Raw genomic sequence first — 17,941 nt, forward strand, 5'->3', positions numbered from 1 at the left:
AAACAATTAATGTAATTGCTGTGCATTCTATCAATGAAAGCACTGCTCAGACCACATCCCAGCACATCCCCATTTCCACTTTCAAATGGAGTCTTTCCCAAAGAGGGCTTGGAAAACATTTTATATTGAATGAGGTCACTTCTTCAGACATTGTTAGAAAAATGAGACATGGGTAAAACACAGTCTGCTTGTTTTAAAGAAATACATGAAAGCTGCTATTAAAATGAGACTAGATTTACGGTTTTTATCTCCACAGGGCAAAAGCACCAAGGAAGAATGGAAATTAAAAGAACAAGAATACAGCTCAATATGAAGTTTGAGCTGAGTTTGAGCTCAATATGTAGTTTCCAGTCTAACAAATAGAAAGATTCAAAGCTGGAATGGGCTTCCTATTCCCATGTGCCATCTCATGACAGAAAATGTTTGGGAAAAAGCTGGTTTCTCAACTGGCAGATCCCTAAACATTTTACATTTTAAAATATCTGATGCCTCGGAATTCCCTGGCAGTCCAGTGGTTAGGACTCTGTGCTTTCCCTTCTGAGGGTATGGGTTCAATCCCTGGTCGGGGAACTAAGATCCCACAAGCTGTGCAGCACAGCCAAAAGAAAAGAAAAAAATCTGATGCCTGAATATATCTAATGACTACTTGTCCCAACAATCTAACAAAAGGAAAATTAGCTGTGCTGTGTTTATGGTCATATTTGTCTTCTCCATAAGAATATCCCTTCTACGTCCATCTGCAACATTTCTTGGCTGAGACATCCATGATCCTAGACAGACTGCTAAGACTCTTTAAATGAAAGCAGGATGAGAGAAGAGAAAACACAGGATATTTCCACCATTCAGAGTGTTATAGAAGGTGCTGCCATGTTTCTTGTCACATGGATTCTGATCCTTACTTCCATGTGTTGCCCAAGTGGACCACTCACAACCTGGAGGAAATTTAAAATTTTCCCTCTTGATGCACTATGTTCAGACATGCTATGAAGATGGACATTCACAATCTCTCTGCATCTTGCACCTGGAACATGTCATTCAGATAAAAGTGCCACAAAAATATGTGCTTCCTGTGAGGCATTAAACAATTATTGTAAACTCCTTCCCACACACTCCATGAAGCATCTCTGCATCACACTCTTCCAGGTGGCTTGCATTATCAAGTCAATTAGAAGGAAAGGTGATCAAATTTCCCTGGGTCTCCCCCACCCCATAATACTTAGCCAGGAACAAGGACAATGAAGAGAGCTCCACCTCTTCTAGGAATTATTAATGTGAGAAACAGGCTGTACTCATTGTATGTTCTTGGGGGGAAACAACAATCTCTTTTTTGAATTCCACAGTGGAAAGCAATTTTAGATGCTTACAATGGGAGATGTTCAGTTGGGACAGGGGAGGGGAACTATAGGAGAGAAACTATTTTTTAAAAAAAGCCATTTCAGACTTAAAAATAATTTTAAAAGTATCTAACCCACGAATTCTCTTGCAAACTTCCCCGGGTCATTTTGAAATAATAAAGCTAATGCAACAAGCATAGTGCCTGGCATTAAGGAAGTCATTTAAAATTATTATTTCCAAAAGATGCACACAGTCAAATAATTTTTAATTTGAGAATCTATCCTATTAGTAAAGAGCTCATCAAATATGCCATGCCTTCTCTTATTAAAATACTCCAGTATTTACAAACTTCACTTTCAATAAAACTTTATTTTGAATTCTGATCCCTCCTGAGTCAATTTACTCTTTTTTTCCCCCTTGGTAGAAACAAAGAGCAACTTATTACCATGTTGATTCAATAATCATTTATATCTTTCAAGAGAATTACATAATATTTTTTGCTTTGCCTGTATTTACCTGACCTATGCAAGATAGCAAATAAAATTATATCTAAAAAAAGGGCAACTTTTGCAAAAAATAATGTTTCCATAAACTGTAACTTCATCCTATGAAGAAGTAATCATACGTGGATCTAACAAATAGGCAATTCAAGTGCAGAGTAGAAGTTACAATCCCACCAATTCAAACAAGGTCACATGTAAATAAATTTTGCATGTTTAAAGTTGAATGATACACTGCTAAAATCATCTTTTTAAACACATGTGACTTTTTGATAACACTAAAAACTAACATTTTTTGACTGAGATATAATTGCCATATAACATATTAGTTTCAGGTATGTAACATAATGATTCAATATTTGTATATAATGCAAAATGACCACCACCGTAAATCTAGTTAATATATCTAATTTCTTAATTAATTTAGCATTTATTACCAGGAATCATATAATCCATCACCCAAGAATTCAGGATAATTGTGTCTCCCCAGATAACCCAGACAGTCTTAAAAGATTTGAAAGATTAAAAATTAAACTATTTTCCCTGTAGCCACGTTTCACTCTATCACACAGAGTTTTCTTCCTTTTATTTGACAACAATCTCTTTGTTCTTAATTTAAGGTCCCTTTTCTTTATGTGGACACTGGAAATTCAGAAAGAGCTGTGTAATCATCAGCTATCATACAATAAACCAGATTTCCTAGAGCACTAGTACCAAGCCAAAACACTATCTTTTTTTCTCCAAATGGAAATCTCTCACAATCTTAAGTTTTTCTCTTTTTTAAACTTCATTTACTTTCATTATGGCCGTCTGAGCACTTCCCAGATTTTCTATATTTCCTATAAGTGCATTCAGAAATGAAAGTGTCTGATGTGTGTCAGGCTGGGTAACAACAGTAAATAGGCTGAAAGTGTTGTAGTCCCTGATGGAGCTTAGGTCCAGAAGAGGACCCCAAGGATACAAGAGCACTCTAAAATGCCCTGTAATTTAAAAGTTATAAACTGTAGAAGTATGAAAAGAGACTCACTTAAGTTTCCATTGCTAGTGTTCCAAAATAAAAATGCATTCTCTCATAAAGCCTGGAATTGTTTGACCTACTTCTGAACTCTGCCCTGCATCAATGTAATGGCATTCACATCTTAGCCAAAGATCTCCCAAATTTCTCACAAAATTATATATTTCTCTTGTTTTCCCTCCAAAGTCTGCTTGGTCTCATTCACTTTGCTAAATTGTAGTCTTTGTCTTCACACATCAATACATGGTTTTCCAATGAAATCATCCTGATAGTGACTCACCATCAAAACTCCCATTTTTTAAAAGTTTTGTCACTATCTCTTCTACAGAACTCTCTCATTTATTTTCAAGTTGCAATCAGGAATGAGCAAAAATCAAAGAAAGCATTCAGCCAAAATTAGATACCACAGAAACCGTGAGACATGGCTATTTTTAAACAATAACACTAACTTCTAAATAAATATGTCAAATTAAAACACTACACAGTGGAAAATCAGAGGCTACCTTCCTCAGAATATTGGCCAAGATAAAGATTCATCTAGAGAATAAAGAAGTGTAATTTTTCCCTGTCTTACTTCCAAATCTTAGCATGTTCATGATTTTCTTGAAGTGGGCTACTTTGTTTACACAAAACACACTAAATTTGGAAGGAATTCTTTCTGCTTTAAATTGGGATACTGCAACCCAAAGCCACACTTAATATATGCAGTAATGGGTGACTAGAGCCTTCTTGATTTTGAACTGTGTTGAAACAAATTATTACTAAATTTATAGACTCTACCCGTATATAAATAAGTTCATTTCGATCAGTAAGTTCAAACAAATAAGTAAGTATAATAGTCAGTTAAGTCAGTTTCATGAAGCACTTGACAAATAGTTCAATCTGGCCAGTATAATTAAATGAGAATAACTAATATTTATTTACTGTTTACTGGGCCAGGCACTGTTCTAAAACTCTCCATGTATTAACGCATTTAACCATAACCACAACCTTTAGAGGTAGGTATGATATATATACAGCTCTGTTTCACAAAGGGGCATGCAAGGTGAAGAGAAAAAAAATAACTCATCTGACATCACTCAGTGAATAAGTAGCCGAATCATGATTCCATCCCAGACAGTGTCTGTCTGACTTGGAGCCTGGGGTCAAAAGCTGCACGTCCCACCAGTTTCTCTCAAATGACATCTCTGACACTCTCTAAACTTAGGATTCCAACAAGCACAGCCTAACCCGGATTTTATAAATGTTAGCTGGGAAACAAAACCGTGGACCCAAATTGGCTTTCTCCTTAAAAAAAATAAAAATTTAAAAAAGAGAGAGGGAGCATTCTGAAATTGAGTTGAATGATAAATCATAGTCTCAGGAAAAGCTGAAAAAATTCCTGCTTTCCAACTTTAGCCGATCCTCACCGCCACTAAGCAATCATTCCATTCCACTTTTACTGACACACTAAAGCTAATGCTACACTTTGTTCAAGTCACCCCATATTCCTCATACCTGCCACTTTCGACAGAGGTCATCTGCTAAAGCTGCATCAGCCTTCTTATTTTCAATATCAAACATTCTTTATCTTTACCTACCAACTTTTGGTTTAGTAATACTTCTGAGGAAAAAGCCAAATCCTGTTTGCTCTAAATTCCCCATGACCTGGTCAGAAACCTTCCATGAGTCACTGCTGTCAGTAAAATAATATCTAAACCCAGCTACCTGAATTTGGGCTCTGCTAAAGTTTGATCCCCATGTACCTGTTCTTCCTTCACGTACAAATGCTCTGGTCCCCTGGCACTTGTCTAGACACCATTTCCTGAACGTGCTTGTCTTTTCTAGTCCTGGAACTGTGAGCAAAGGCTCAGGCTGTTCTCTCCACCAGAATGGCCTTCCACCCCTTTAGTGAGCCAACCACATCCTTCCTTTAGGAACAAGCCCATACCATTGATATCCACTGTAACCCACAATGGTCCACTGTAACCCCATGCCCCGTCCTCATCTCCTACTACTCTCCCTACTACTCTCTGCGTTCCAGCTGTGCTCTCCTCCTTGCTGTTACTCAACAAGCCAGGCAAACTTCTGCTTCAGGACCTTCCTACTCAGAGTGGCTTCTCCCCTCAGGTATCATCAGAGATGCTTTTCTCAGCCACAGTTTTGGAACTGCATTTGCAACCCTCTTCACACACATATGCATACTCTCCTCTCCTCCATCCTTGGTTTATTTAGCACTTATCTCTATCACTATCCAACACAGGCATCCTTTACTTATTTATCTTACTAAGTAGAATATAAGTTCCATTAGGGTAGGGATTCCTGTTTGTTTTATTTATTTCTGAATAGGTAGTGCCTAAAGACTGTCTGACACACAATAAGTGCTCAATAGTTATTTGTGAAATGAATGAATGGATGAATAATTCCTTCTTATAACTCTCATTGTATACATTGTCTACACGATTTATTTAGCACTTACAATTATAAATTTGTAAATAATGAACTCTAGTTGATGATACGCTGAAGTCTTTAGGGATGAAGCATACTATTGTCTGCAGTTTGTGTTTCAATGTATCAAGATGGGGAATTCCCTGGCGGTCCAGTGGTTAGGACTCCACAGTTTCACTGCGGAGGGCCCGGGTTCCATCCCTGGTCGGGGCACTAAGATCCCACAAACCACATGGCATGGCCACAAAAACAAACAAATAAATAAATAATGTAGCAAAATGGTTTGATGGACGGACAGATAGAAAGATATGTGAAAAGCAAGTAGAATAAAATGGTAATTGTAGAATCTAGGTAGCAGTTATATGGGTATCCAATGTAGAAATATTTCAACTTTGTATATGCTTGAAAATTTTGGTAATAAAATTTGAAGCAAAAGATAATACCTTAGAAAGGCCTTTTTTGACTATATAAACTCACTTGCCCACCAATTGTTCTCTATCACTTCCCTATATTTTATTTTTTTCATAGCATTTATCACTAGTCGATATTGTGTTGATTATCTTTTTGCTTCCTGTTGCCTATTTACTTTCCCCATCAGCATGCAAGCTCCCTGGGAACCATCATCCACCATGTCCTCTGCTGTTTGCCCATCACCTAGAATACTGCCTGGAACACACTCAGTGTTTAATAAATAACTCCTAAGTAAGTAAATCAATGAATAGATGCCTCATGAGACTGCTTATTATACTACTTATCAGCTTATACGTGAATGCCTGCTCCTTTCCAAACAGACTATCAGTTCCTTGAAAATGAAACTTTTAATAGCTTTCTTAATATTAATCGAAGTTTCAGGTACACAATAGAGGCTCAAATTCTCATATTAAAAAATAATCTATGGATAGGTCAGTACTATAAACCTGCATAATAAAGATTTTTTAATACATTATCATGTTTTTCCATATCTGTAAAATGGGAAGCATTGAAAACTTCTGGGTAAAAATAGTCAAGTGAAAAATAAGATCTTCTTTCTAGAGCACAGAATTTTATAAATTAAAAAGTATTTAGAGATAAGTTAAGGGAGGGACTACCCTAGTGGTCCAGTGGTTAAGACTGTGCACTTCCACTGCAGGGAGCACGGGTTCCATCCCTGGTCTGAGATCTAAGATTCCACATGCCTCCCAGTACGCCTCCCCCCAAAAAGTTAATGGAAGCCTTCATTTTAGAGATGAAGCAAATAAGACTCAGAGAGAAAGAATGACAACTCAGACACTCTAGAGGGAGGTTAGTAACAGACAAAACGAGAGCCCAGGTCTCCCGGTTCCCAGTTTCTACCCTGAGTGGGTAGAGCAGGACCCTGGGAATCTGGCAATTTCCACTTGGAGGCTCCTGTTCTTTCTCCAGCTGGCTCCTGGCCACAGAAATCCCTCTATGTTGACTCAGTATGAACTTTTGGATGACAAAACTTTGAAGGAGTTTTTGCTAATAATGTCTTGGCTTGAAGCATAAGTCCTTCCTTTGCCAAACTCAAGTGGTCTTTTTATTATATCAGGTTGCCTTAACCATCTCCAAGAACTGTTTATAGATCTCCTCTCCCACATGATTCCCTCGCAACTCGTTTTCTCTTATAACCTCCGTGGACACTGTAGACAAAAGACAGTCCTCCTCTGAAAGATGGGGATTCAGGGATGAGGAGGGACTGGATGGCTTGCTTAGGACACGCCACATGGTCTGGGGGACAAATGTGGGGTCTCCCCAACCAGCCATTATGCATTTACTTTTCTCCCACTACCATCACAGGTCACCAACTCAAAGAATTGTCATTCAGATGAAAACTACAAAGGACTCTTGAAAACAGTGTAATGAAAGAAAGCTGTTTGGCCAACTGTTTTCTCAAGCACACTAAAGAAAATAATTATGTAAGCTACTTTAAATTCAGGAATGTAGAAGTCCTTTTTTAGAGCCCCAGGGTTACACACCTAAGCATAGGAAATGACAGGAGGAGAGGAAAGGCATGTTTTCCTACAGTATCTTCTCTTAAAATCAGTCTTTGTGTCATAGACTGAAGGGCAGGAAAAAAACATTATATTTCAGAAAGGCCAATTGTGCTTATGAAGCCCTCAACAAGGGTTTATTGAGAACCAATCCTAGCAACATGCCATAGGTGAGGTCTGCGGATGTTATAACATTGAGCCACTTCTCTCTATCCCACTGCTCACCAATATGAACTTGCCAAGCCACGTAACTTGTCATGCCCCAACTTGTTTTATTCTTTCAAAACTCCATGCCTTTGCAGTTTCTACTAGAAACTAGAACGCTCATAACTGCTTTTCTGCCTACTGAAATTCTATTCTTCACAAACATTTATATACTGCTTAATATGTACCAGGCAATAAGCATTATATGTATGTAAAGATACACCTATGTGAGTAGTATATATATTACTATAATCAATTATTGTTATATATTTTATATGTAATGTTATATACTTAATATATAAACTAAGTAATATATAATCATATTTTATATAAAATTATATAAGTTATAATTAAATAATTACATCTAAATATATTTAAATGTAATATACATTATACTCTATAATTATGTGGATATATTATATATAAATATAACTAACTCATGTAATCATAATGATTCTCCTATGAGATATAATCTCCACTTTACAGATGAGCAAATTGAGATTCAGAGGAACTAAGTGATTTCCCCAGGATGAAACAAATGGTAAGAAACAGAGCTGGGATTTAAACACCAAACAACCTGGCTTCAAATGACAAGGTATTAACTACTATGTTCACTGTTCGACCTGCTCAAAATCATTTACTGATATGGAGCCATCTCTGGCCTCCTCTCACAACGTAATCTTTCTTTATTCTGTCTTCCTCCTGCACTCTGAACACACCTCATTGATACTTATCTTACTGTGTAGTGGTTTCTTTTCATCGCATGTAACTCCCTATGTTCATTTCCTTTTCCAACCCCTACCTCACCTCCACCCCAGATGAAGATAATTGAGGGAAGAGCTTCCTGTACCATATTCTTCTTTATGTGCCTTGAACACAACACCATGGTTGGTAGACTCCAATAAATGTTTGAAAGAAGAATGAATGAAATAACTTTAAAAGAGGTAAACAGAAATGTGGGCAGTGTATCTCTTAGCACTGGATAGAAAACATATAGAAGACATGCTTCCTGGAGCAGCTAAAGGTATCAGCAGGGAGTATGTGACTGGAGTGTCCTCAAGGCAACTGAGTCACTCTGATTACATGAACTGGTCAGGGTCCTTTGGGCTTAAGTCAGTTTCTAAATAGGTATATACTCATGGAATAAATATAAACTATGTATTAGGTCTGTAATTAGGCATGCATAACCAGTATTCCAGTTTCCTGACCAGGAGTTGAGTCTGAACAGTTTAGATGATTCAGTCCCAATGAACAACACATAATTATCATGGTGGTTCAGGAAGAGGTCATATGGGATGCTAACAGTTAGGAAAGGAGGTAGGAGTTAAGGGATAAGGAGATGTGGGTGAGGGGAGAGATTTGAAAATCATTCCAAGGGACAAAAACACCAAGCTGTTCCCAAAAAGAAGAAAGTAATACATTAACCAGCTTTCTGAATCCTGGTCTACCAGTTGCTTACATTTCTCACTATAAACTACTACACTAGTTTCCTGTAAAATTCAGAATCCAATGTTTGCTCTGTATAAATAATTGCTCTAGGGTTTTATTAATCTTAAATAAATTATTGAAATTTCAGAAATGCAGCAAACCTAAGAAAAGAATGAAAAGAAAGAAAAGAAAGAAAAGAAAGAAAGAAAGAAAGAAAGAAAGAAAGAAAAAGAAAGAAAGAAAGAAGGAAGGAAGGAAGGAAGGAAGGAAAGGAAGAAAGACTAGGAAGGAAGCAAAGGAAGGATTTCCAAACATTAAGCTCCAACTTTCCAGGTTAAATAGATTTTATCTGACATAAGGTTGAAAAATAATTCGTTGTGCTGCTTACTTGGTTGAAAATAAAAGGAACCTCTTTCTTCTCTCCCACTTTCATAGAAGATATGGGAAATATTGTTGTCCCGAGCGTTTCATCCATGATGTAATTGGCATCCATCAACGTGATCTATAGAGAGTAAAAGGTAGAGCAGAGGTATCAAATTTTTCTGGAATCTTTGGAAATTATATCTATAATCTCCATCACACTTAAAAAATGAAAGTTCTCAAGTGATATTTAACAGTCATTTGAAATCCTCAATATTCAACTGGTAACAATACTATGTCTTTTGTGTCTGAATGCCACATTTGCTTCTAACATAATAATTAATTTTTCACTTTCCTGATTGACATTATCATACTTTGAAAAATGAAACTTTATCCCCTCTCCAGGGAAACGCTATTTTTGGAATATGAGAAAGAAATTAATGTAGAAAATCTATGCAACTATTTTGGAAAAGATCTATGTGAACTTATTTTAAAGCTAATTATTTGAACTTTAAGCTAATAAAGTTAATTTATTTTAAAGTCCTAATCAATTGACAATATTTTTATTCTATTGTACTTGGATCCTCCTCTTTCTAACAGAACGAATATTTTCTCCAAAGCACGTGAGGAGGATAACAGATTCTTCCCAGCCCCACCTAGCTCCTGTATTTCCCACTGGACACTCACATAGCTTGATGTGCAGTAGCTAGAAGCTCATCTACCATATACTGCACAGCTGGACTCCAACTACATCAAACTGAGAAGAATGAAGGCAGTGAGGGGACAAACTCAAGCATCAACCTCAGCATGATAATGGCCATCTCATTGTCCCCAAATGACTCACTTACCTCCAAAACATTGTCCTGATTAGGATCCAAAATAAATTCAAAGGTCTCATTCCACACAGGGTTTATGTCATTATTGAAGTGTTTTGTTCTCTTCCTGCTGTCAGGGGTTGAGGAGATGAAAAGTTCCACATAGGGGTCTGGAGTGTCAACTACAGACAGTAAACACAAATGAGAAGGGGAAAAATGTGATCAATTCCTAATTTGTTTTTATTAATATGTGTTATCAGATTATTTTCAATGAATCTGCAATAACATATTCCAAATGTCTGAGACAAAATGATATATAATAGAAGAACGGCATAGGTTATATACTGTTTACATATTATGTCCCTGCACTTCCCAACAGTCCTGTGAGAGGGAATCATTTATTGGTACTTTATTCAGAATTCCTCTGTCTACCTAGAGGGCATGGTCACTGCAATCAACAACTCAGTCCAACTGCTAGACAATGATAACAATCTCACTCAGCTAACCACAGCGTAACCGTCACCCCAGGACTACGATGGCAACAAGATCATGAGTTCAGGATCATCATGATTGTTTATATTAGAAAAAAAATTAACCTACTGTGTTATTTGCCAAACAAAATAATGAAAGTCGGTGTGGCATAAGTATTGCTTGTAGTTATAAGGCTGACTTGTATGGTTGTACAGGTTTGTGCGCTGAAGAACTCTAAAGGGAGGCATTTACATTAGTAGTCAACAAATAGTTCTCTATTTATTATGGTGGTATTCAATAAGATGGAAGTGGGCATCTCAAGGAAGTGACAGCTTTTTCTGTTACACATAAAGATCCCCTGAGGGCATGATATGGATGCCATTTTATTTATTTATTTATTTATTTTAAACATCTTTATTGGAGTATAATTGCTTTACAATGGTGTGTTAGTTTCTGTTTTATAACAAAGTGAATCAGTTATACATATACATATGTTCCCATATCTCTTCCCTCTTGTGTCTCCCTCCCTCCCACCCTCCTTATCCCACCCCTCTAGGTGGTCACAAAGCATGGAGCTGATCTCCCTGTCCTATGTGGCTGCTTCCCACTAGCTATCTATTTTACGTTTGGTAGTGTATATATGCCCATGCCACTCCCTCACTTTGTCCCAGCTTACCCTTCTCCCTCCCCATATCCTCAAGTCCATTCTCTAGTAGGTCTGTGTCTTTATTCCCATCTTATCCCTAGGTTCTTCATGACCTTTTCTTTTTTTCCTTAGATTCCATATATATGCGTTAGCATACAGTATTTCTTTTTCTCTTTCTGACTTACTTCACTCTGTATGACAGACTCTAGGTCCATCCACCTCACTACAAATAACTCAATTTCTTTTCTTTTTATGGCTGAGTAATATTCCATTGTATATATGTGCCACATCTTCTTTATCCATTCATCTGTCGATTCACACTTAGGTTGCTTCCATGTCCTGGCTATTGTAAATAGAGCTGCAATGAACATTTTGGTACATGTCTCTTTTTGAATTATGGTTTCCTTAGGGTATATGCCCAGTAGTGGGATTGCAGGGTCGTGTGTTAGTTCTATTTTTAGTTTTTTCAGGAACCTCCATACTGTTCTCCATAGTGGCTGTATCAGTTTACATTCCCACCAACAGTGCAAGAGGGTTCCCTTTTCTCCACACCCTCTCCAGGATTTACTGTTTGTAGATTTTTTGATGATGGCCATTCTGACCAGTGTGAGATGATATCTCATTGTAGATTTGATTTACATTTCTTTAATGATTAATGATGTTGAGCATTCTTTCATGTGTTTGCTAGCAATCTGTATATCTTCTTTGGAGAAATGTCTATTTAGGTCTTCTGCCCATTTTTGGATTGGGTTGTTTGTTTTTTTCATATTGAGCTGCATGAGCTGCTTGTAAATTTTGGAGATTAATCCTTTGTCAGTTGCTTCATTTGCAAATATTTTCTCCCAATCTGAGGGTTGTCTTTTGGTCTTGTTTATGGTTTCCTTTGCTGTGCAAAAGCTTTTAAGTTTCATTGGTCCCATTTGTTTATTTTTGTTTTTATTTCCATTTCTCTAGGAAGTGGGTCAGAAAGGGTCTTGCTGTGATTTATGTCATAGAGTGTTCTGCCTATGTTTTCCTCTAAGAGTTTGATAGTGTCTGGCCTTACATTTAGGGCTTTAATCCATTTTGAGTTTATTTTTGTGTATGGTGTTAGGGAGTGTTCTAATTTCATACTTTTACATGTAGCTGTCCAGTTTTCCCAGCACCACTTATTGAAGAGGCTGTCTTTTCTCCACTGTATATTCTTGCCTCCTTTATCAAAGATAAGGTGACCATATGTGCATGGGTTTATCTCTGGGCTTTCTATCCTGTTCCATTGATCTATATTTCTGTTTTTGTGCCAGTACCATACTGTCTGGGTGCCATTTTAAATAGAAAGGAACAACTGCAAATAATGGAGCTATTTAAATTTCCTCCCACTATACACATACTTAACAACAAGGCAACTGACCCTGAATGTGGAAATATTGATTACTCCCCCTTTTTTTGTTAATATATCTTTTTTGAGTATAATTTCTTCACAATACCATGTCAGTTTCTGATGCACAACAAAGCAAATCAGCCATATGCATACACATGTCCCCATATCTCCTACCTCTTGAGTTTCCCTTCCACCCTCCCTATCCCGCCCCCTAGGTCATCGCAAAGCACCGAACCGATCTCCCTGTGCTATGCTGCTGCTTCCCACCAGCTAACTATTTTACATCCGGTAGTGTATATATGTCAATGCTACTCTCACTTCGCCCCAGCTTCGCCCTCCCACCCCATGTCATCAAGTCCATTCTCTATGTCTACTCTTTATTCCTGCCCTGCAACTAGGTTCATCAGTACCTTTTTTGTTTGTTTGTTTTTTAGACTCCATATAGGTGCTTTAGCATACGGTATTTGTTTTTCTCTTTCTGACTTTCTTCACTCCCTTTTAATGGCTCCTTTGAATACTTCATCTGACAGCACTGCATATACTATATTTTATAAAGGAAACTACACATCTATCTGTCTTTTCCTACAAGACTGTCAACAATTTGAGGTTAAGAACCAAGTCTTACGCATCTTTATATCTTCAGAACCTAACAACTATCACAATATTTAAGGTCTCCTCACTTAAAGACTCAACTTTTTTCTTTAACACATCCTTTCACATGTGGCCATTACAACTCATAACCACAAAAACCAACCATCAAGTGATGCCTGATAGGATCTCTGTTGAGTACTTCACATACATGAGTCTCATTCTAATCTCACAAGAACACTATAAGGTAAGTGCTTTTAGTGTTGAGACAGCAAGAACTGAGAGATGTTAAGCAATCTGTCCAATATCACACAGCTAGTAAGTATCAGAGCAAGATGGGACTGCAACAATTATCCTGTCAATGACATCATGCTCCTAAGTGCTAAAGATGTGATCATAAGGTATGGCTTGTTATGGAAAGAGGAGATGGAAAAGAGCTTTGGAGAAGAAGAGGAAGGGAGATAAGCAGGAAGAAAAGAGGAGGGAAGGGGTAAGGATGGAAAGAAAGAGAGGAAGAGAGAGAGGTGCAGAGGTTCATAAAAAAAGATACAAAAATTGAAAACAAAGGAAAAGCAAAAATAATAGTTCTTAAATGATTGGCTTTCAAAGAATATTTTAAAAAAGTAATTTTAAAAATATACTTTGTCCTTTCACCGTAGTTACGGTCAAATAATGTAATCAATGTCCTTTACAGTTCTTCTATGTGGTCATCAGATTTTTTAAGTGGGCTTTTTTATTGTTAAGTGGGAAGATCTACAAATGAGGTATTAGTATTTGGGATTGTCTTTTAGTTCATTTTTCCACTTGCAGCTTATGCATCATTGGTCAAGGACAGGGGAGTCTCAAAAGTGAGAGTGCAAGGTACATGCCTAGGGAAAATTAACCACCACACATTTCAGGGCCTCTCACCTTCTGAGATGGCCCACACTCTGTCTGTGGAGTGTGTTTTCCCCCAAGGCCCTTCTGACCTCATTGTGTCTATGGAATGTGTATCTCTCTAAATAAACCTACAAGAAAGAAAGGAAGGAAGGAAGGAAGGAAGGAAGGAAGGAAGGAAGGAAGGGGGAAAGAAAGAAAAGAAAAGAAAAGGAAAGATAAGAAAAGATAAGAAAAAAGATAAATGTCTAGGGTTCTGATTAAAAATACAGACCCTTGACCCACATCCCATAAGGCCCATAATCAGGAGATCTGTAGTGGGACTAGGGATCTGCATTTTTCAACAATTATTCTAGTTGATCTGATGTAGGTCATGTTCTGTTCACACTTTTGATATCTTATTTTAGGAGGAAATAGCTAGTTATTCCCATTTCATTTATTTCTTCATATTGAGATCTAATTGATATATAACAACGTGTAAGTGTAAGCTATACAATGCATTGGTTTGATACATTTACATATAGCAATTTCTAACTCAATGCTTTTCTCTCTCAGTGGGACCATGGAAGAAAAATTAGAAAACAAAAGACTTGGTAGGAAGGATGGCAAGAGGAAGTGGGCCAAAGAAGAGAAGGACATGCTACCAGGAGACCCAACTCACTCCTCAACCAAGAGATGACTGTTCCTTTTCCTTAACCATGTTTCTGCCACGTCTCCAGTACTCGGGGTCTCAAACCACAAATATAACTACATGTTTAGAATAGCAGGTAGTAGAAGACTATAAAGAAAAATATTTTTCTTTTTTTGAGTGGAGGTAGATATGTGCTTTTAAAGAGAATATTCAATGGCACTTCACAATAAATGTAGAAAAATAAAAATGTAGCCCTTCCTCATCTCAGAAGGCTGGTTCTTTCTTACGGGATTAATGCTCTTTTATATGTTTTCCCCCAAATATTAGAAAACACAAAACCAAGCAAAAGCTAATCTAGAAAACAAAAAGTGTGCCAGGAAGGAGAAGCATGCAGATGGTAAACATCATTCATTCGTTCAACAAATATTTGGGTGCCTACTATATGCCAGGAACTGCCCATCAAGAAGCAGTTTGGCCAGCACATCTATGTTACTTGACTTGGATCACACAGCTGGTGAGTGTGGAAGCTGGAATTATATTTGTTCTGAGGAACTGCCTGCCCTGGGAACCACCCCTTTAAGGACCATTATGACAGTTTGCACAAAAAAGCATCCCATGGACTCCTACTTGTTCCAAAAAATGGCCCACCACAAAAAGCCCTTGCCTCTAACTCAGAACAATCCTTCCTCTATTGAAATATTCTAACTTGCTTGTTTATACCTTTGCAGCCAAAGACTACCAAATGTATCTAAAGACCAAAGATTATTTCCAAAAATCTCACCTTAATAGAACGCTTGCAGATCACTGATTTTCTCAGGAATTCCTCTTTTTAATCTATAGCACTTACACTCGCTCTTCTAACACCTTGGAAGTCTTGCCAAAACACAGCAAATAGGTTCACTTGCTGCAAGTTTATGAATACATAGCCTTTGTTAATTGTGTCAAAAAAAGAAAAAAAAAAAAAAAAGCAGTTTGGCTTGGCTTGGATAGGGAGCCAAACACGAAAGTGCAGATTTGAAATATGGAAGTGAGTCAAATGCTAATAGCCTAATTTTAGAGGCAAGAGTAAATGGAAGACAAGCAGATACACTCCACCAATGACTAATAACTCAGTCACCCAGGTTATTACACACACATAAAGTCAAATCGTAGGTGGATAAATGGCCTTTTGAGGCTTAATCTTCATTTGAATCTTTGAACAAGAGGAAGGACAGGTTTTCTTGGGTCAAACAAGAAAGAGAAAGTAGAAAGTAAAGTTCCTTGGGAGGAACCAGATAGGGACAGGATGCAGCAAATTGAAGTGGTATAAGTCAACCAGCGATATTACCATCTTCTCAGCCATTTTGGACTCTCAGTGGGTCATATGCTTTTCCAAATTCTAACTGACAAAATAATAAAGAAATTACCATACAGCAAGGTGCCAACCCTATGTTTATATGCCAAAACATCAACAGACTTCTTTTAAAAATTGGAATCCAGTTCAAAGCTGTCATTTTAGATTCTTATTTTTACTTTAAAAAAAAGTCAATACTCTAAAATTTTTCTCAAGACTGGTGGTTTTTCTAGTTTCTCCTCTTGCTTCATTAATAAGAGACACCAAAGGGTGCTAAACAGTGGAAAACCACTGACAGCTGTAAACTGTGATACTGCAATCTGCATCATGGCTAATCTTTGCAAGTTAAGAAACAGCTGTAGCAGTGGTAGACACCACAGGATGAAAAGAAGTTTTACGAAGCTATTTTAAAACTGGATTAAGATAATCACATATCTCTGCTCAGTTTTTTTTTTTTAACATAATCTATAATCTTCATTGGCATGGTAGCGCGTGGAAGCTTTGAAAGGGGAAAGCAGTCCATTTTGACAGCAAAACTTAGCCCAATGCTTTAGAGAAGTTCCTAGAAATGCACTGAGGGAAAAAAAAAAAAAGGGAAACACAGGAAAAGAATTTTTTTTTCTCGCCTTTGTACTTATTTCATGCCTTTGTGAATTAATGCCTGTAGGGTAACTGGGTGTTGAGTCACTGATTCAGCTTCATCTTGATTAGCTCCAGCGAAAACAGGTGGTAAGGTAAAGATATAATGTGTGGGTAAAGACTTACATCTTATCCTTTTATCTAACTCGTGACTAACAAAAATGTTGGGGGTGTGGGATAAAGATCTGATGCGTGTAGACATGAAACGAGAGGCACCACAAATAGCTTCAGAGTTCCCGGGTTATAAAACGTCTTATAAATTTCAGTAGCTGAAGGAGCGCCCGCCTAAAGTCATAACAGGTCCATCTGTCATTTTGGCTTTGTCTGAGTAATATATTATATGATTCATCACAGGAGCTGGTGGCAGCTTCTGAACTCCAAGTTCGATTTTAAATATGCTCCATTTGCTTACTTATATCCACTTTGCTCAGTGGCAACTTAAATCCTTTGTTTCAAATAGAGATGACCCATAACCTGTTACAATTCATGCGATATACAGCAAAAGAAAACCCAAAGGAAAAGTCCTCCAAAATCCACAGTCAAAATATCCTATTCTGAATAGCTATGGTCCACTGATGGTGAGCATAAAGCAGTGTTTTCCAAAACATAGTCCACTAGAGTATCTTCACAGTATCATCTGGAGTATTAAAAATGCAGACACCCTGCATTTTCAGTCTTCCGCGACGGCTTGGAAATCTGCATTTTTAACAACTTGACCAGACGATATTTATGCACACAAGTTTGAAAAATGGGATTTAAAGTATATTATGACAATCAAATACAGAACAATGGTATAATAACACCCACAGTAAAGTAGAAACATTTTGGCATTGAGAAGTCAACAGACTTCGTCGTGGATATTCTGCTTATGGACTATATTAAGCACAATCCAGTAATTCACGTCTGTTTCTCTTAAGCCATTAAACACATTTTCAAGTGACCACATGAAAACATATCCAAGAATAAAGTATATGTGGGTGCGTGAGTTAGCAATCTATTTAAGGTGATGGACTGATATTCAAGTGTTCCGCTTCATTATCACCAAAGTAAGAATGCCAGAGTAAGACCAAAAATTAAATGATAATTTGTTGAAAGAATGCCTCTGAATACTATTTTCCAATGTGGTCACTCCTTTAAATGTTTATGATTTAGTGATAATGATAATTACACGGTGAACTTAAAGCTTTTAAACATAAAGGCTGAAAAACTTAAATGTTTTATGATTGCCAACTTTTTCACTATCCCTGCCCTATGCCAGCAGAGTTGCTGGTATAAACCCTAGGAAAGTGATGGTTAGCCTCACTATAAATGTATGAATTTCA

At 37.2% G+C, this 17,941-nt stretch overlaps 1 protein-coding gene across 2 annotated transcripts in view; it reads right to left on the reverse strand.

The window, feature by feature from the left end:
- Window positions 1–17,941, reverse strand: part of PLA2G4A (phospholipase A2 group IVA) — a 165,250-nt gene that overhangs the window by 78,009 nt on the left and 69,300 nt on the right. For both annotated transcript variants that reach the window (XM_060088500.1, XM_060088499.1), the window contains exons 4-5: window positions 10,109–10,257; window positions 9,289–9,402 (exon numbers count right to left, since the gene is read on the reverse strand). In XM_060088500.1, the coding sequence (XP_059944483.1) occupies window positions 9,289–9,402; window positions 10,109–10,257 (263 nt within the window). The remainder of the gene's footprint in view (window positions 1–9,288; window positions 9,403–10,108; window positions 10,258–17,941) is intronic.

Source organism: Mesoplodon densirostris, chromosome 2, assembly GCF_025265405.1.
Source record: "Mesoplodon densirostris isolate mMesDen1 chromosome 2, mMesDen1 primary haplotype, whole genome shotgun sequence".
Lineage (NCBI taxonomy): Eukaryota > Metazoa > Chordata > Mammalia > Artiodactyla > Ziphiidae > Mesoplodon > Mesoplodon densirostris.